At 40.3% G+C, this 20943-nt stretch overlaps 1 protein-coding gene across 3 annotated transcripts in view; it reads left to right on the top strand.

The window, feature by feature from the left end:
• ZNF827 (zinc finger protein 827) overlaps positions 1-20943 on the top strand; it is a 162206-nt gene that overhangs the window by 92600 nt on the left and 48663 nt on the right. For all 3 annotated transcript variants that reach the window (XM_069493311.1, XM_069493312.1, XM_069493313.1), the window contains exon 8: positions 13133-13236. In XM_069493311.1, the coding sequence (XP_069349412.1) occupies positions 13133-13236 (104 nt within the window). The remainder of the gene's footprint in view (positions 1-13132; positions 13237-20943) is intronic.

Here is a 20943-nt window from a genome sequence, read left to right as displayed (position 1 = left end):
CAGAGGGACCAAACATTTATGAGACTAATAAAATCCTAATGTTTCTATTTCCTTTCCCAGCACAAGCCTAGGTTCTGCAGGGAGCAGATAACCAGCTATTATGATCATTTGGTAGATGAAAATACATGAGGCATGATATCATAACCAGATCTCAAAGTTTAATGGAATAAAAAGAAGATCTACATCTTTTGACATGGACCATCACCCAGCCAGATGCTGGATAAGATCGAAATAGGAAAATGGAACCCAAGAGTAAGAATCAGATAGCTCCTGGCAGGTGAATTGGACATGCTCAATGTTGTGTAACACCATGAACTTCAAACAATGGCTGCCAAGAACCCTCTCTTCGTTATTTGTTCTCTCTTTTCCCCATTAATAATTCAGTGTCCATAGGGATATAAGATTGCAGGCCTATAAGAAAAACTTCTCACACCTGGCTTGCTTTATTCCAAAAGCAAGGAAGTGTTTGCCTGAATTGTTCTTTTCTCCATTACTAAACAAAAGTGGAAGTGAGAAAATCAGAGAAAGATAGACTCATATCATGCTGTGCAGACCAACATTTAATTTGCTCAATTTTCAGAATTTGAAATGCGGGCTATTTTTCTATGATTTAGATAATGGCACATAGTGTTTACTAAAAGACATATTCACTTGGAATTGTCCAATGTAGAATTTTCCTGTGTGATGGTTTGGATATGTGTCCTTAAATATTTATGATTCAGTAATAGAAATTGCCCAAATTTGTAAAAGCATGATGTGCTGCTTCAATTCATGCAATTTTCCCTTTTCATTTCTTTGGAAGGCATAAGAGAATAATGCTCTATTACCTTAAAAAGTAAAAGATTACTTTTAAAGAATACTAAATTAGACAGAAGCAATTAAGAAACAGGAAACAACAAGGCAAATGAAATTGGTGATTTTTGAGTAGTTCTTCATATATTCTCTTTACCCTTTATATTTGGTGACTTTAAAATTAAATGCACTGAGAATTCTATTTCTAAAGGATGGAAATTGCTACTAATTTCCTGGAGTCCCTTCAGTTAGGTCATTCAGTTCTTTTTGGGTGAAGTCAAGGCTGTTTTGGGGCCACATGGTGCCATTATAAATTTTAAAAAAACGCCCTTCCTCAATGTACTGCCATCTACTGGAATACTGTCACAATAAATGTTTAAATCTTTCATGATCATGCCTATTTAGATGTGGCTTTTGTGCAGCGCACAGCCTGCACCACTCTCGGTAGCTGCCCTCACACAATGTTGACTTGAGAACCTTTTCATTGGAAATATATTCTTTTCAACTTCTCTTTGAGTTTTATTTTTCGAAGAAATTAAAACTCATCCTTGAAAACTAGATTACTTTTATATACACACAATAACCTGAAACTACTTTGTGTATTGTTACCATTTGCCATTTGGTTTTTTTTCCCTTCTCATTTCAACAGGCTTTTCTCAGTACTTTCATCTATTCTTATACTCCATTGTCCTATAGGTATTACCCTCTGCCATTTTTCCTCCCATTTGTGACATCTATACTGAATTGTTATGTTGAAACAAAATGCTTCCAGATTGTTTAGGGCTGTGTTACTCTTCAGAGGCAAGTTTAAGTCTCTTTTTCAGGATCTGAAGAGGGCTGTGCCTTTCTCTTCATTTCTCATGGACATTCCCATCTTTATTTCTATTGGCTTGCAATAGTATTCTATCTTGTTTGTGTAACTTATAATAGCCAGGTATGAAGTGTAAATTGATTTAGTCCCTCTTAGCAGGCATCTTAGCACCTATGTTCTCCTCTAGCTACCTTTGACAGGTTATGCAGAGGTGATATGATATAACCAAAAGGTATATGTGGCTTAGGCATTGGCTTAAGTCCTGTACTTCATAGCTGGGATTTTCTCTCAAGAGTGTCTTCATGGTTGTTACTAGAAATATATCAACTATTCAAGGATTGACCTCTGTTTAGGGACAAAGCAGCCCTATTGCATGATGTGGCAAGCCAGGGAACTATTATTTCACTAGCGTTATCTACCCCTTCCACATGTCAAAGAGTCTTGCATCACTCCCGAGAAGACTGAGCTCATCTGCGCTCAGTTCACCTCAGCAGAAAGCTCATTGTCCTTTTTCATGTATAAAGTCAGATTCCTGCGGGAGATCCAGGTCCCTCCACGAGCTGACATTTTGAGTATCCGGGCGTGCAGTGTTCACTTCCTCGGTCTGCGCTTGGCTCTGGCTCTCCTGGTCTGGCCTCTCCGCCGCACAGCCCTCGACAAGGCCTGGCATTGTACTCCTTGTCCCGAGAAGTTTCCTGGCTCCACAGTGGTTGAATGCTAGAGCCACAGCAACAGGAGCTTGTTCCTTGAAAACCCGGTGTTAGGTTGTAAGTATTGGCCGGCCTTTAAGACAACCTCAAATAGGAGGCATTTATACTTTTCGGAGAAGAAAATATAAAACATTACCAATATATATTTTCCTATTTTCCTAAGATGCTGTATTTTTCTTCTCAATATTTTTACAGCCTCTTCCTTCCATAGCTTTTGGGCCTCTGAAATGGAAGCATACCGATATACTGAGGCTTATAATTTAGATACAGTTGTTTTTGCCTGAGTCTTTTACGACTGTCTCTCACAGTTTACTCTTTTTTTTTGAGACAGAGTCTCACTGTGTTGCCCAGGCTAGAGTGTGCCGTGGCGTCAGCCTAGCTCACAGCAACCTCAAACTCCCGGGCTCAAGCGATCCTTCTGCCTCTGCCTCACGAGTACCTGGGACACCATGCCTGGCTAATTTTTTCCATATATTTTTAGTTGTCCAGCTAATTTCTTTCTATTTTTAGTAGAGACGAGGTCTCACTCTTGCTCAGGCTGGTCTCAAACTCCTGAGCTCAAGCGATCCTCCCGCCTCGGCCTCCCAGAGTGCTAGGATTACAGGCGTGAGCCACCGCGCCCGGCCCCTCACAGCTTACTCTTGACAAGACTTAAGAGTCTTTTCAAAAGTAAAGGATCCTAAACAGTAAAACTTAATAGTTTTTTTTTTTTTAAGTTTTAAAAGTAACTTATTTCTAGAGAATATAGGAACATAAAAAGAAGGAAAAAAAATCACTTTTAATCCTACCACCTAGAAAGAGCCACTGCTAAGTCCATGCTGTATATCCTTGCTGATTTTTTTCTACACACATATATATATATATACTTTCTCATAAAAACTGAATCCTACTATGTATACAGTTTTATAATTTCTTTTCACCTAGAAATATATTAAGAACATCTTTCCACATCAGTAATCATAACCCAATATTATTATTTTAATATTCACATAGTATTCAATATTTGTATGTGTCATAACTTACTTAGTCCCATTATTGGATATCAAAAGTCTCTCCCAAAATGGTTGATAATATAAATACTTTTAGGATAAAATGACTCAAAACAGCATTCACATTTTTTAGGCTTTGGCTGTGAATTGTCACATTGACTTCCAAAAAGATTGAATCTACGATTCTACCAGGAGCTCGTGAGAGAGAGAGAGAGAGAGTGAGAGAGGGAGAGAGAGAGACAGGAGAGAATATTTCAAAGGCCTGGCTAACTCTGTGCTTTCGCATTAAAAAAAATTTTTTTTATCAACTAGGGAGTTAAAAATCGTATCTTATAGTTAACACTTTTTCACTTATTGATTCCTAGTGATATTAAGCATTTTGTTCATGGGGAGGTGCTTGCATTTGTCCTTTCATGTGTTTCCTTTTACAGTCATTTATTATTCTGTTTGGTAGTTTGTCTGGGTTGGATTTTTTTGTTTGTTGCTGTTGGTTTTTATTATCATAAAAACTGTCAAACCAAAGTAGAGAGGATAAAATAGTAAATCACTATAGCTCTATCACCCAGATTAAACAAGTATCAACATTTCACCGCACTTGCTTCACCAATCCTCTTTCTTCCCTATATTTTAAATCACATCCCAGATACCATATATTCACTCTCAGATTCTTTGGTATATATCTCTAAAAACAAGGATATTTTTAACAATACCATTTCACATCTTGCGAAGTTGACAATACCTTTAGTTTTTATTTGATGGGCGCCAGCCCAGTGAACAGCCATATGAATGAAATAGAAGAAGAGGAAACACATCTTAGCTTTCTTGTCGCTTCCAAAGATTAAAGAAGAAAATCTGATGCCTGTTTGGGTAGTAGAATGATGGAATGACCTTGGTTCCCCTCTGCCCACAAGCCCCCATTTAGAAACCCACTGAATCTGCAATGCCAGCCTTAATTTTGAGATAAATGCCCCAGCAGAAGCTTGCCAATGTATAGAGATTAATTCAAGTTTTATTCGCTACAGTCCCTTTTTCTTTGAAAATGTGTGAGCCCAACATGATCGATGACTGGGTTTCCAGGCCTAGCCTGCTGGGGTCATAGGAGGTCTCTGTTATGTCCTTTCTAAGTTTGAACAAGGAATTTTCTGTTTCAGCCGATCAGGGCAGAGACTCACAGTCATTTTAATCTTGAGCTCTTTTCTCCACCCCCACATCCCCTGATCTGCCACCCAGGGTTCTTTTTATTACAATAAATAAATAAGTAAATAAAATCACTCAGGAACAGGGATCCTCATTTCTGTGGTATTGAAAAGAGAAGGACAGTGTTCATGAGTACTAGTAAAACTGCATTTTCTTTCATTTTAGATTATCTTTTTAATTGACTATAAGAATGTTAGTAAGAAAACTGACACTGATTTTTATACTAACATGTTAATAACTGGGCACATTTGAGAAGCAGCAGCTACATAATCTCTCCTCCAAATGAAACTGAGGGCCCATGCTGGAAGTTAGGAAGACCACACATGGTCCTAGGTCACAGAGAGTGATTGCTATCCCAGAACAAAATGACCATATCAGGGTTTTCTTTAGTTCACATGATATTGATACACCTGTATTAAATTTTGGCATTTTATTTTCTAAAAAGTGTTCAAAATTCTTTTACAAAAATATGTAGAACTAAGCATTTAATATATTCCAAATGTAATCACTTATGAATATATTATAAAACGTATAAATATATAAAAAAGTAATATTTAACATCTATTACTCTATTATAAATATTTAGCAACTAAGTCAAGGAAAGTAATATTTGAGAAAAACAAAATAAGCACTACCTAAAAATGAAGAAATTGCATTAATCATGAAAATTAAGTGGAAAAGGAAATAATGTTAATCTTTTTAAAAAATGGAATACCCAAAAATAAAGTGTGACAATGCTTTTGTTTTTGAGCACATTTTCATGTAGTCTATTCCAGCTTCTCAGAAAGTTTCTCCTGACCTTAAAGTACTTAAGGAAATAAATGTTGAGAAGATAGTTACAACAAATCCAAATATTTCCCTTATTCCTTATCTTCAAATAATCCCATCTTTTTTATTTGATATGTTTGAGAAACTTTAAAAAAAACCAAAAACCTTTTTTTTTTTTTTTCCTTTGGCAAGGACTATAATCTGCTATTGTTAGAAAGCCAGTTTTTGTTCAAAGAAAACATTTCCGGTTTGTTCTCATTTCCTTTAATTTCATTATGTAGACATGGAGATTCCATATAGAAGTTACCTGTTTGTATTTTGATTCTGTCACATGCCTGGTCCACATATTCAGAAAGTCCTTGAACTAAAGTAAGAGTTATTCTTGGAATAACTGTGGTCTTTCACGCCTGTCTCTTCTTGTGGCTTTTGCAGGCATGGAAGATTGTTTTCTCAACCCCTGCTTCCTGTTCACTGCAAAATGTTAATACCATGTGTAACTCCTGGAGTGTGTCTCAAGGTCTAAGTGGTTCAGAGGTCAGAGTTTTTAAAATACCAATTCAGTGGTTTTAGGCAAATATATGGTATTTAGGTTCTTAAAAAATAATGTGATATATCAATACTGAAAACCGGTATTGCAGTGACTGGATAACTGGTACTGAGCAGAGAGGAGGGAGGCCCTGTTAACAGGAGGGTAGAAAGCCATCTGGGGAGGTGGCCCAGGGGCCGAGGTCTGCTTAAGAGGTAGTGGCTACAGAGAGGACACATTCACTCCCAAAGAACTTTCCACTCCAGACTGGGGCTTCCAGCTCTCCTTTTGCAACACAGAGCTTCTCAGACCTATCTAAGTCAGACCTCTCTGAGTCTTAAAATTTCCTTACAGTAAAACAAAAGAAAATAAAAACCTAAATTCTTTTAGACATGCCTTATCTAGCTTTTGGAAAAAATCTGGAAGCCCTGTTAGATTGCTTGACACACAGCTAAATAAACAATCAAGTACTTTTACTTGGAAATACATCTTTTTAAAAATTATTCACTAAAGAAATTTGTGCAGATAGAAGTCAGAATATCACTTCAGGGTGATTTGCCAGAAACGCTTACATTTAACAGAATTTCATTCCACCCTCAGCTACTTCTATGTCCTTATGAGTTCTGAGTTAAAAACTCCTTATAGTGCAAAGTCTTTTCCTTCTTTGTTTAATCTTTTTCTTTTCTATTTGCCATTCCCAAGTTTCGTCTTGAAAGTTATGATGGTCTTTTAGAAGGAAAAAAAAGTATTTTTGTTGCTCCTTTAAAATTATCGTGTCATTACTAAACAAAGGTGTTTTCTTAACTTTCTCTTACCTCCCGTATCCACCTTTTTGTTTTTGGTTTTTTATTGCTGTCAACGTGAGAATTCCCGTAGCACTTCGGTTTTGATGGTGGCACACAGGGAGGGATGGTTTTTAAGTAGATGGCCTTCTATTGTGCATGAAGCCGAGCTCCCTGTTGGCCCTCAGATGTTAAAGGTGGAAATATTTGTGCCACAATCGGCACTTAGCAAAATGTATCACTATTTAGAGCCATAATCTTTTATGGACTGTTTTATTATTTATTGTAAATCTTTTCTTTTTGCGGCCCTGGCTGTTGACCCCATAGCCCATGCCGTCTGAGGCCGGAATTGTCCAGTCACAATGACAGCACTGCCCCATCATATCTTAGCCTGTAGATTTTCTACAGGAGAAAAATAAAAATACACTTTCGACATCCATTTCACTTTTTTCCAGAAAAGAAACTCAAATAGATAAAAGTTTTATAAGATTGTCTTTTCTAAGTAACAAAACCCATAAAAAGTAATGGAGGACTTGGACCATTTAAGTACATATCGTCAACTTCCAAATGCTACTGCTGAATATTTATTGAACATTTATATGAATTAGCCAAGTTTTCCAGGTAGCTTGTCTTTGTCCAGGGCCAAAGGGAATATCTTGTAGTAATAGTAGATGGTGATTTTGTTGAGAAAATAAGTGATGATCCCTTCCCCATTAGTTGTTAGTTTCAACCTCCTCCTTTATCTTTTTTTTACCAAAAATATTAACCAGAAATAAATCTTTTTTTTTAACAATTTTGCCTTTTCCTTTTTTGGGGGCTCACTTTCTGATGGAGGGGCTTTTTCATAATAAAATGATTAAAATTGAGGCAGCTGGAGAGTCAGAAACAAGAGCCATACGGCATTCACAGACTGTCTTCTTTTCTGGAATAATTGGTAACCAACTTAAGTTACTATTGAAAGAGGGCACACATGTGCTTCAGAGTACCTTGGAAAGTCTGATTTATTTCATGGATTGTTTTCCTCCCTGGGAGGACGTGTCAGGTACCTCCTGAAACTTCCCTCCGCACCACCCACTCCCATCAGTGACAGTCCCTGAGCAGCATGAACAAGGTTCCAGCCTCACCACCACTTGCCAAGGTGCCTTGCCCACCACAGAGCCAGGTGGCAGCTTGGAATGGATAGGACACTGCATTCTATGGTCACCGTGAGGCCAGGGAGGGGGGAAAGAGCTTGTGGAATACCATCTCAATGTTCCAAAAATGACCTTGCTCAGCTCAGAGTTAAAAGTGTAGCGTCATTTGTCCTTTAGAACATGGGCAGAGAGTTCAGGATGACCCATGTCATTGGAGAGCTGATCCTATCAAGCAAGCGCATGCTCTGTAGGGAATGCTCCAAGCTTAGTTTTCCTTCCTTCCGGAAACATGATGCCAATCTGAGCAGCAGAAAGATTAATATACAGATGTGTATGTAGCCATAGTGTTACCATGAGCTTCATATGTCTGCTGAAATAGTTATCCTTACTTCTAATGAAGTAACGGCTTGGTTACCCTTCATGCTTCACTTAGACTCAGTAATGGAGATGAGCTTGCCCTCCAAAGCTGTGGGTACAGGCAATGGAGAATGTTTAGAATGGTAAATTGAACCCATGGGTAGCAGAAGTTTTAGCAAATTGGGCATTTCTTAACTTCTAGAGAGAAGTAAAGACTAAAATCATTTTCACTTGCTCTGTTTCTCGTTGAAAAATTTTTTCCTCGGCTACCCAGGATCCTTCATAGTGAAAAGCTGTTACCCACCCTACCTCTCCCTTCCACTGCCCCTTCTGCTGTCTCTTCCTTTTGCTCGATCTGTTCCAGGATTTCTGGGTCTCTGTTGTCCGTGAATTCACTAGATGTTAAGAGACCACACGAAAGGCAGTGTGGCTGGGCAGGTAAGACCACAGACAGTGAAGCCAGCCTACCTGGATTCAAATCCTGGCTGAGCTCGTGGGCACGGGCAATAATTACTTAACTTCTCTGTATCTAAGTCTCTTCATCTGTAAAATAGGAATGAGACACAGTAGTCCCCCCTTATCCACAGATGATAATGTTCCAAGACGCTCCTGAAAGCATGATTAGTCCCAAACCTTATGTTATACTGTTTTTTCCTATGCATATATACCTGGTAAAGTTTAATTTATAAATTAGGCACAGTAAGGAATTAACAACAATAACTAATAATAAAATAGAACAATTATAACATACGGTAATAAAAGTTATGTGAATGTGGTCTTTCTCTCAGAATATCATATTACACTGTACTTCGGGTGACTGAAACCGTGGAAAGCACAGCCACAGACGTGGGGGGACTACTGGAATAATGGTAGCTACCCCCATAGGGTTCTTGCGAGGACTGAGTGAAGTTAATACACACAAAGCACTTTAAAACAGTGCCACATACTTAGTGTTACTTGCTATTTTTTATTAGCGTGTACTATGTACTAAGAACTTTACCGTGAAATAACTCGTTTTAACCCTTACAGCACTCCTATAAAGGTGATGTTTTTAAATCTCTTTTATAATGATGAAACTGAAGCTTAAAGAGGTTACTGAGTTGACAGAGGTCACTTAGCTGTTAAGTGGCCAATATGGAATTCAGACTCAGATCCTTCTGATCACAAACTCTGCTAAGCCATTGTGCTCCCCACATCCTGGCGTGGACGGATCCAAATGCAGAGCAATGTGGCTGTGTGCTTGGCCTGAGACTGGTGCTCTGTTAACCTGATAACCTTCTCTTTGTAGATACGACGTTACACCAGGCTTGAAGCCACTTTGACTTCTGAAAGTTTCTCCATTGATTCTTCGCCCCCATAAAAACATTGCCAGCCCTTCTGTGCATTTGTTACATTCAGCATGACTCCCTTCTAATTCTCTGCTCTCTCAGAAAAAAATCTTCCCTTTTCTATGCAGGATAAAGCTGGCACCAGGGTAGAAAATTGTTGGCATTGGTATTTCCCTCGGTGATTGTCTCTCTTTCAATTCAGTTTTCTTCTGAGCAGCTCAGTGACAATAGGGCCCCACTCCTGACATCAGTGGGACTCTGCCCTGTTGAGAGAGCCTGGGAAGATGCAGGGCCAGCCCGTTACCACCACTTAGCAAAACCCGGGAGGCTATTTCCAGCCTACAGCAAGGCAGCCTCTGTCTGCTTCACCTAGAAAACGAGGTGAAGATTGTTTTTAAATGTTTTTAAATGGTCTTTACTTGCCCTCTCTTTTAAACTCTTCTTCAATCTGCATGTGTCACTGCTGGCTTGCAGCATTGGCCACCATGTCCCAGTTCTGCTGCATGCCTCGTCTTCTGCAAGCCCCTCAGGCCTCGCTGTCCACTGCAGCCAGACAGAGCTTCCTGAAGCTCCATTCTGTTGCCCCCTTACTTAAGATGCTGCAGTGCTTCTACTATTGTTGGGACAAAGCCGTGATCCCTACCACCTGGAGTCCAGCCTCATCTCCCTCCATAACCCTCTTACCATAGCCAGTGTTGCTGATGGTTATGTTCCCGGTGCCCGGCATGTCATGGGCACTCAACTAGTTCCTGTAAAACTGAGAGAATGAAGGCAGTACACATGTTTCTCTATGGCAGTGATATTTCTAGACACTCTTTAAGGGACCCTCTTGGGATCCTTGCTGCCCCCAAAGGGAGGTCTCTGCATTTCAGTCCAGGCATTTCCATGAGCGCCTCTGAACGCTCAGATTTCAAGGTAATTTCTATAGCCAGAATCACGGTTACATGAAGACTTATTGGCTGACTTTTACCCTGTGCCCACGAGCCTTCTACCTGTGGTGTTTCCCATGTGCACTGTCCACTCAGGCACGAGGATGTCACTGTCGCCATGTGTATGATCTTCAGAGCTAATGATGTGGAAATCGAGAAGTCTTACACCCTGGCTTCACCAGCAACCCTCCAGTGCCTCAAAGTCCTTTGCTCCTTAGCAGTTTTCTTTATGAAAGGGTTGAAAATTAGCCTAATTCTCCACCCCATTTCCCTGCAGCTAACTCTTCAAAATCAAAGTGGCCTTTTCTTTATTCATTTTGTAGAGGCTTTTGTACAAAGGAAACTCAATACTTTTTGCTAACTTGTGTGGAAAAGTTGATTAACTTATGCTTCCTTTTGGGCTAAACAGAGATACAAATTTTAAAAATAGCTCATATTTATTGGTAACTTACTGTTTGCCAGGTACTATGCAAAGCACATTTCAGAAACTCTCTTATTTAATCCTCACAGCTCTTCTGTGAGGTGCAGATACTGTTATCATGCCATTTTATAGACAAGAAATGAAGGCTTGTAAAAGTTAAATAATAACGTGCAAGATCACACAGCTGTTAGTGGTGGAGCTGCTTACTCTGGAGTGTGTGCATTGCCGCCTTGCTGCACTGCCTTACCCTTTAAAGAGTCCCTGTCACTTGCAGGTTAGGAGATGTCTGGTATAAAATGACAATGTATCTGCCCCTACGCTTCTCTCTACTTCTCATCTCCTATTAGCCTAGAGCCAGTTCATTTTTTAAGCCTATTTAAACTTCTTGTCTTTAAGATCTAAATAAAAACCATGCCATACAAATTTGCATTAAATCTATTATAGCTTAACAGTCATGTAAAACCATATATATATACACACACACATATATATATGTATGTATATTTGTTGTTGTTTTTGTTTTGTTTTAAGAGACAGAGTCTCACTGTGTCAGCCAGGCTGGAGTATAGTGGTGCAATTGTAGCTCACTGCACCCTCAAATTTCTGAGCTCAAGCAATCCTTCCACCTGAGCCTCCCAAGTAACTGGGACTACAGACGTGTGCCACCACACCCAGTTAGTTAAAAAAAAAAAAATTGCATGTGTGTGTAGAAACAGGGTCTCGCTATGTTGCCCAAGCTGGTCTTGAACTTCTGGTCTCAGGTGATCCTCCTGCCTTGGCCTCCTGAGGTGCTGAAATTACAGGTGTGAGCCAACGCGCCTGACCTAAAAGTATACATGGACCCGGATGTGGTGACTCATGCCTGTAGTCCCAGCTACTCGGGAGGCTGAGGCAGGAGGATGGCTTAAGGCCAGGAGTTGGAGACTACAGTGAGCTATGATGGGGCCACTACACTCCAACCTGAGTGACAGAGAGAGACTCTATCTCTAATATATATATATATATATGTATGTAATCCTGTCTCTAATATATATCTCTTCCATTTTCATCTTAATATTCCCTTTTAATATTTAATAATAGTAACCATCGCCTTGTGTTGTGGGAGTCCTAGGCTGTGTGCCCTCAGATCTGCTGTTCCTTCCCCTGATGTACTGTTTGGCTGGGGGGAAGGCGGGATGGGGGAGTGATCCCTCCATGCTGTGGTTCCCCACCTTCTGGGAAGGCTTAGCCAGTCAGAGGCCCTGGTGGGAGGTGGGGCGGGGCCTACGGAAGAACTGGGTATTTCTCCACTCTTTCCTGTCTCCGCCACAGCTGCATCTCTAGGGCTGCAGCTCCCACCAGGTGGCCCTAGACGCTGGACACCATTTACCTCCTCCTTCTGTCCCTCCAAATACCAGGGTGGTGGTGGCCTCCTGCTCTTCCTGTCTCTGAGCTGTGTTACTGCACTGTGGACTTTCCACCACTTGGATACCCCGTTCCTGTGGGTGCATTTTCTCAGTTGTAAATAAATAGAGCTTTCTGTTTTCTAGGTTGGACTCCGATGAGTCTACTCCAGGATTCTCACATGTGATCACAATACTTATTTACAGTTTACTTTAGAGGCACAGAAGACAGACCCTGTGATGGGGTTAGAATCCTCTAATTAAAAGCATCCAAACCTCTGTGTTCACTGTGGCAGTAGTATGAGGGGAAGCCCTGGCAGGACGTCTAGTTGACCTGGTTCCGGTTCTAGCTGGGTCACTAGAGCAGCTCAGGGTCACTCAGATCAGGGCTTCCCTTTCATGTTAAATAATGGCTCCCTCCTGGTAGCCCCATTTTCTGGCTTTCACTCTTTCAGAACCAACACAATTCCAGGTTGCAATTTCAGTTTCTGTGGGGACCAGTGAGGTGTTTCCTTCAGTGTAGTAGCCCCTGGCTCCAGCTGTCTGACCTCCTCATGTGTGCTGTTGGTTCCTGAGGGGTCAGGTGACGAATGTGGGTGAGCCAGGGCAATTCCGTCTCCACCTGGGAAAATCCACACACAGTCCCTTTCTGATTCTCACCCAGGCAGTTGGTCCTCGTTTGCTCACAGCACACTCACAGAAAGTACAGAGCAAGAGTAAAACTTACTGCTCAGCTGCCCTCCTCTGAGTTTAACAGTGTTTCAAAGATGATGTTTTATATATTCACCCCAAATATAAAACCAATAGGCAGAATGTACAGATGGCACTTGTCTGATGTAATGTCTTTTCTCTTTCTCCATTTTAAACATAATCTTCTTATATTCTCTAAACACCATTTAAAACAACAACTTATCCAATATTGCATATGTATGTATTTGGGGCCAGATGCTCTGGGTGTCTTAAATAACTTCAATTTACTAAACCTCACTCCTCCTCCCCCACCCCAGCCCTTTCTTTTCAGAAGACACATTTAGACAATCACCATTCACCTCTAATTCAAAAGATCTGCTGCCCAGTGAATCTGTGCTTCATGGAAGAATATCTGCTCCAGGTATGGAAACATTATTGACTTTGCTTCTCCTATTAGTTGCTCAAGAATTACTTTTCTGAACCATGTGAATTTTCAGATTCTTTCGGCTTCTGTGTTGTAGTTATTCATATAATGTTAGGTTTTAGAAGAGCGAGAAACAGCCACAAAAGTGTATTAAAATAAAATGTAGGCAGTAATATACCTCTTTATTTTTGCTTTAAGAGCTTATTGTTCTTTACCTGCTGATATTTTGTCTGTATAGTCAATTTCTTTTTCTTTAAAATAGCCAAGTATGACCTAAAAATAATTTGCTTTACACATTCTCAATATTTCAGGCCAGCAGCCAGGAATATCAGGGAAGGTAGGTCGTGACCCCAGTGGGGTGTGGGCCGCCACAAAGACAACTTTGGTTTCCATGGAAGCAACACAACTCATTAAGAAAATCTTGCTGCCCAGGTTCCATCTCTCTTCTTAGCCATAGTATCTACGTATGTCCATCTAATGCTCCTTTTTGCCATCTCAGCCATCAATACATCATTTCTTAACCATCCTTCCTTTTTCATTTCTCCTTTCCATAGTAAAAGGAAGGATGTGCTTGCTGTCCCCTTATCAACAGCATGACCATCCCTCGGGGCTTATGTGTGTGTTCTCAGTGTTACTATGAAATAAGAACATCTGAGAACCACTGCCCTGTAGTCCATACTGCCTACCCGCACCCCACACTACTCCCTCCCCCAGGCCAGCAGCTGGGAACTTCCTGCCAGTTGTTACCTTTGTTCCCAGCTGTTGACAGAATCTCAGAAGCACTCGGTGGCCTCCATCCACTTCCATTTGTCCAGGAGAGCAGAGTGGGAGACCGAGCCCACGTGTGTGTCAGTGGGGCTCACAGCAGGGTTGTTAGGCCCACATCAGCTTCAAAAATAAAGGCCAAGTGTCCTCCACACATCCAAGGAGCCCTGTTTCACAGGGTACTGGAGATCTTATTAATTTGCAATATAGGAAGAATCAAGTAACATCTGAAATATTGGCTCAGGGTGTCACAGGTCATTGGAAGTGATTTGTGCAAACAGTGAAGGAAAAGCAACTCTTTGTTGTTCTTTAGTCTTATGATGGCGGATCTATCTCTTCTCATCTCCACACATCCAGCCAGAGTCCAGATACCTGCACGCTTTTTAGCTTTGCAGGCAGGGCTTTTCTATTCGACCACTAGAAATAACATGCTTACACAACAACACGTTACATAAAAGCTGGTTCTAGAGGTGGAAGGAAATTCTGCTTAGTTTAGGTCTTCATACTCAAACGAGCTCTTGGAACCACTGTTTACTTCCCACAGTGTCATTTTGAATAGCCATCTCCCTGGTCCCAAAATTATTGCCCTGCTGTTAAGTTGATGGATTGTGACTTTCTAATGTCAAAATAACTGCCTAGGAATTGCATGTCAGAGTGCTGTGACCCGTACGGCCAGCATCCCATGATGTATATACAAACCCTGCATTGCCGGCTTAATGTTTGGCTTGGCCGTATTTAAAAAAGGGTTTATTGCTCAAGTTAAAACTCGACCTGAAAGAGTGATTTCAGTATATGTTTAACTGTGCGTAAGCCGGGGGGGGTTGTGATTTGCTTGATAGACTTAGGTTACACATTAGATAAACTCACACTTAGAAAGCTTAACTCTTATTTTGAGGAAAAGGTCAGCATAACTGGGATTTTTAAAATGTAAATCCACCCTGCTGAAGGATAATCAATCTACTGTATTTCAACAAAGGCTTTCTTTAGGCAGAGAAAAGCAAGATGACTGTATTTGCATTTTTCTAAAATAAACAGCTAAAAAGGGACTTTTAATTTTTAATAAGCAAGGTGAAAATGCTTTGGGAATAGAGTTAATATTAGAAAAATTCAAAATGATAGGGACAACCTTGTGATCGTGACGTTCTAATAACGTAAAGGCAGTTTTGTAAGGAAAGCCTCAATTATTTGGACTAATTGTGCAGAAGACCAATCTGAATTAACCAAAGTTAGCAGTGTGGAGACTTTTAAAGAAAACTTACCTCTTTCAAGTCTGGACAGTGATAAATGGCCATTTTATACCTACTCCAGGTCTTTAATCCCTTAATCACAATTCTGAAATTCAAAAAACCCTACCTATCAAAATTTTTCGAATAAATCATTTTGTGGCAGAGCCTAATGGGAGGCTGTTTTTAGCCTTTATGTGTTACCAGGGTGAGATTCATACATTTTGTTGCAGAAATATCAGTGTGTGCTTAATTATGAAGTGTTGTTCCAGGTCCACTGGGATGTTACATACAATATGTTGTATATACCATATTATCATCCTGAAATCAGAAAAAAGTATGAATCCCAAACACATCTGGCCCCAAGGGTTTCAGATAGACACCGTGGACCTGCATTTATTTTAGTATTCTGCTAAATGCAGTGCTGGGGGCAAGGAAATTGAAGCTACAGTTGAGGATATTAAAGTTCCGAGGCATAAGAGTCATGGGTTCTTACAGAAAATTTTGGAAGATGACTTGGGTAGTGGATTGCTAAACCCCATTGGAGAGGACAGGGTGGGGTGGCGGGTGGAGGGAAGGGGGTGGTGCAAGGGACAGGAGCCCAGTGGCCTCTAGTTCCAGGTTGGCATTGTTAATGAGGGCCTGGGTTAGAAAGCAAAGGAGGAGGGCAGTAGGAGAAGCAGCCAAAGGGTGAATTGACTGGCTGGGAGACTGGTTAGCTTTGCTCTAAGCAAGTTGAGTTAGGGAATGATGGTAGCTGTGCAGAAATGGGGAAGCCAGGATGGAGATGGCTGGCTTAGTGACCAGGTAGACAACAATCTGTTCTTAGTATGTAAATGAAAGCCTCAGAATCCTTAGAAATCTTCTCTTAGGTAGTTTAAAATGTTACCATTAAAATATTGTTTCTACTCTTTATTTACTTAGCAAATCTCTTCTTTCCACAGGTAATGCAAAGGTAAATGTCAGCCTAGAGAATTATCTCAGATTCCCAATTAGTAGAGACCATAATTAATGAGATTTAATGTGCCTAGTTCCAGTCTACAAAATCTCTTGCAAGTGCTGAAAACACATAGCATTATTTCAACAATATATATTGTATTAGTATATATTTATATACCTCCCGTCAGTGGGTTGAAGCTTTTTTCCAGATGCCTTCAGAGTAAGACCACAGGGCAGGGGAGGTGCCAGATGCAAGTATCGTTTAAGGCATAGCAGGTGCTGGGCCAGGGGGATCCATGGTAGAGTGTTTAGTGATTGGCCTGTGGGAGAATGAAGCCAGCAGTGAGGGGGATAGCAGAGCAGGGAGAGGTTGGTCCAACTGTGTGGACTGTGCAGAGATCAAGAATAGCACAGTTAACTAGACATTTGCCTTCAGCAGATGGTATCTGAAACTCACAGCTGCCACCCTCCCAGAGAAACAGAATAAACACAGAGCTTCGCGGTGTCCTGGCCTTGGTTGTTGCCAGTATTTCTAGATTGACTGTCCTGAGAACCAAAGAATGTTCAGGAGCCAAGACCTAACATTTTCACTTGCTGCGAATGTCTTAGACAGAGGTAACATCAGGAATCCTTAATAAAATGATGAGTTAAAAACTGCTGTCACTTTATGCTGGAGAGATGTGGGGACAAAATATCCTTAAAGCCATAAATAGATTACTGAGTACACCCTGGGTGGTGGTGTTGCTGGTGATGATTTTACAAAAGAAATAAGAGCTTTTCCTATTTTGGGGGAGATAGAAATTACAGACCATGTATAATTTAATGTACTTTGTATAATTTATGGTTGTCTCACTTTGTACAAGATTGGCATTAAAAGTAGAAAGATTCTGAGTTCAGATGTTTTTCAGAAGACTCAGGCAATTCTGTATTAAGAGTAGACCCATTACCAATGTACCTGCAGCTGTTTATGTTTCCCATCATCTTTCTGTAAGCAAAGGCTATTAAGAGAAGAATTTATATCTCAGTACCGCTTTTAAACAATGCGGAGCCTCAATTCTGTGTTATTATGATTTTGAAGTCACAGTATGTTTGCTCTGTTTTAAGCCAAAAAACAAAAACACAACCAGAGCGAGTGTGAAGGAAAACGTGGGTCTCCATGGAATTCTTTCATAGTGTTTGGAGTCACCAATGCTTCTGTTTGTTATTTCAGATGGAGCCTGGAGTTAAACACATCAGCAATTATATTCGTAAATCCCTACCCCCGTTATTTTCTAGCTTGCCTTAAAAAAACTCTTCTTGTTGTTGTTTTTAACATGCAAACAAGAAAAGAACAACATCAACTCCCCTCACAAAAACAAGGTTCTTTTGGTAGGCAGGGGGAAATTTTAGTTCCTATCAGGACTTGGTATACCAATCAGGATTTGATGTTAAATCAGAAAGCTGGTTTGGAATTGTCTGCCTTGTCCCCAGGCCTATTCTTGGTCCATTTTCTTCTCTCTGCTCTGCCTGTCAATCTAATATACTATGTCATATACTTTTTTGAAATCTAAATAAATGATGCCTTGCATTAGAGTGCCACCTGCAACTAACTCTTAGCCTGACATGCTCCTAATATGAATGACCTCTTTAAGACAGTTGGCTTAAAAGATATGTCTTAATGTGTGCATGTCACCTTCCTTTGTTTTAGGACTTCCAACTCATACCGAGAGAGACAGAGCGAGAGAGAGGGAGAGGGAGAGGGAGAGGGAGAGACGGAGAGAGAGAAGCGTCTCTGGATTATAGCAAAGTGTTTCCTTCAATCCTTTCTTAAACACAGCAGATTCTTTTTTAAATTCAGACTAAGTCATAGATAAACAGTACATTGGGTGTTGGTGTGTATCGTTTTGTAACTTAAGCTCCTTTTTAATGAAACAAATTCATTTTGTACAGAGAAGGAAGCTAGCAGATATCGAGGATCTCCTAAATTGTCAGGCACAGGACATTTGCCAACTTGTTTTTAATTCTGAAAACAACTCACTGAGACATAGGAATTATCCACAATTTACAAATGACTAAATGTAGGTTCGGGGAGATTTAATAATTTATTCAAAGGTGTAGATTTGTAAGTGGTAGCACAAGAATTCAAGCCCAGGCCTGCGCAGTACGTTTTCTCTCTTTCTGCCCTGTCATGCTGCCTAGCAAGTCAGATGATGTGTCACCAGGCGGTGAACAAAAGGAGCACATCTCCCTGGTGTTTGCCCACACGTGTCCCTAGCAGTTGGCATTTCAGATATTACGATGGGGCTGCCTTCTTTTAGTTAGGAATAAAAAGTGGTCCCTTAAGTAAGATACTTCAAAGAATTTATAAATATTTACTGTTTATTAATATAATTCTAATTTTATATTCTTCTTTCTCTGCCTTTTCTCTCCTCCTTTCATGCTTTGATATCTGGTAATATCATAGCCACGGGAATGTTTCTTTTAGTTAGGACTTCAGTAGTTTTAATGGATGTCTGCCCCATAGAAATAGTTTTATGAAACTGTGTTAAAACACAGCTTTGATTAAATAAAACATGTAATGCTGAATGAAGTGGTAATCTGGTCAGGAGCGCAGAAGAAAAAGTTCTAAACTGGGATTCAGGAGAACTTGGCTTTAGTCCTAGCCCAGTTTCCGGTGAAAAGAAACTAGCAGGTCTTCAAGTTTCTTTCGTATTCCCTCAATTTCAGAAGTTCTGCTGTCTGTAATGGCACTGTAACCTCAGCCCAGGTTCTTTTCTTTTCTTCTTAGGGCTCAAACTATATATTGATACAGGGGAAAAATCAGAGTCTAGTCTGGGGGCTTCACCCCTAAAATTCTGCCACCCCCACTGAGAGTCAGGGAAGAGACAAGTCACCATAAGTAGTTCTTGAAAGACACAGTATTGGGGCGTGGTAGTGGCTGGGAGGGGTGTGAGAAGGGTTTCTAGGAAGCCGGGGTGTTCTGTTTCTTTATCTGACTGCTGATTACATTCATAGGTAACTTTGTGGAAATTCATCGAGCTGTGTACCTGTGACAGTATTTCTGCATTTGTCAAGGCCAGTTGGCTTATTTACAAATAGGTGGGTCTAGTTACCAAGTGGGCACCTTCAGGACATAGGTAGCAGTGCACGTTCACTTCAGACTCTTACAGGGGATGATGACAATAGTCTTTCAACTATGCAACTTTTAGTTTGCAGGACCGTTTCTATTTGTAACACTACCTGGTTGCCCTAACTAATGACCTGTAGGTTGATGTATCTTCCCTCTGTTGTGTTTCAGTTCTAAAAACTATTTCACACTGCTTGTAGCATTTCTTTGATGTACTTCAAGTAGATACACTGTAGTCTGTGCATCTGTTTACTAGAGGGAGAAAGTTTCATAGTTACGGATTTTCCTGATCTAGATAATGTTATCTAAGGCTAAAAATTGTGTGCTCACATCTGTCTCCCACCAGTCTAGTTTGGTCTTAGAGCATAGGTTTATTCCAAAGGGGAGCTGTTAACTCCATTAAAAACTATTTGTAGAGATAGGTCTTTGATTAGGCACTGTCAGCTTTGTGTCCAAGTTAGCTCTTCTCAAAAATTTGACTAATTAGATTAAATTGTTGGTCTCTACAGACCAACAATTGTGGGTTCACACGCTAAAGTACAGGCAGACTTTTTTTCAGGATGGTACCTTTTCCTAAGAGATTTATATCCAATTTAGATGCCTCACCGAAGTTATCTATAGAAAGCTGCAAAGATAAAGAAAAAAAAAAAAAAAAACCACACAGCACAGTGACTGTTTGGCCAAGCCCTTTAATCTCTGCCCATATGGCACATGGATTGAGTCACTTGGTATCAAAGGTAATTATCAACACTTTCATGTTTGTACTTGGTGGGAAATGGTAACATCCAAAAGCCATTTTAAAAACCCAGTTCAAGGACTTTGTTTCTCAGGCACAGGTTACTTTGGCCTTGGCCTGGTGTCTACCTCTGAGCAGAGCAAACTTACATATGCTCCCACAAAATATCCAAACACCCTTTGTAAGGCCTCAGTAGTCTCTGTGGTTGCATTTTTACTTTTGCAAAAGCTATTCAGATGCCTTGAGAATGAATAGTGCTATAAAAGGCCAAATTCTTGAGTTTAGGTAATGGATGATGGAGAATATTTGTTTGAAAATTGCAAGGTAGTGACCTTGGCTTCAGTTTGGGGCTGGCTAATTCAATCTACAAGGCCTTTTCTATATATACAATATGTTCTTCCATTCCTTTGCTATCAAAAATACATATTCTCATTTCATGCAATTTCTTCTTTGTGTTTATTCCTTTTCAGGGCAGCCACTGCCCTCCGGTTACTAGGATAGAAAAAAAAGAAAAGTCATTCTACTCCCAAACTAGACCATCTATTTTCATTCAGACAAATCCATTCTGTATTCCCATACATAGGCCAAATGAGAGTGCATCTCTGTGGAAAGAAAGACACCCCCCACATCACACCATCACTTTGTTTTGATGTAGTTATTAGAGTGACAGGGGCTTCATTGTTTTTCCACTGTTTTTCTTCATTCTGTGTGTCTCCATTAGCAAGATACTTAGCTTTTCTGTTCTCAAGTTATCATTCAGAAATGAAAGATGTTAACTAGAAGTACAGAAGTATGGTCAGTCTGTGCATTTGCTTAATATTAGGCTCACCACACCATCTCCAGGTGTTCCATTGAAACATCCCAATTAGAGGTCCCTGGAACTCTTTAAATTCAAAAGGGTCCCCAACTGAACATATCTTTTCCCCTGCCTCCCA

Source organism: Eulemur rufifrons, chromosome 18, assembly GCF_041146395.1.
Source record: "Eulemur rufifrons isolate Redbay chromosome 18, OSU_ERuf_1, whole genome shotgun sequence".
Classification (NCBI taxonomy): domain Eukaryota; kingdom Metazoa; phylum Chordata; class Mammalia; order Primates; family Lemuridae; genus Eulemur; species Eulemur rufifrons.
This window is presented reverse-complemented; position numbering and strand designations above follow the sequence as displayed.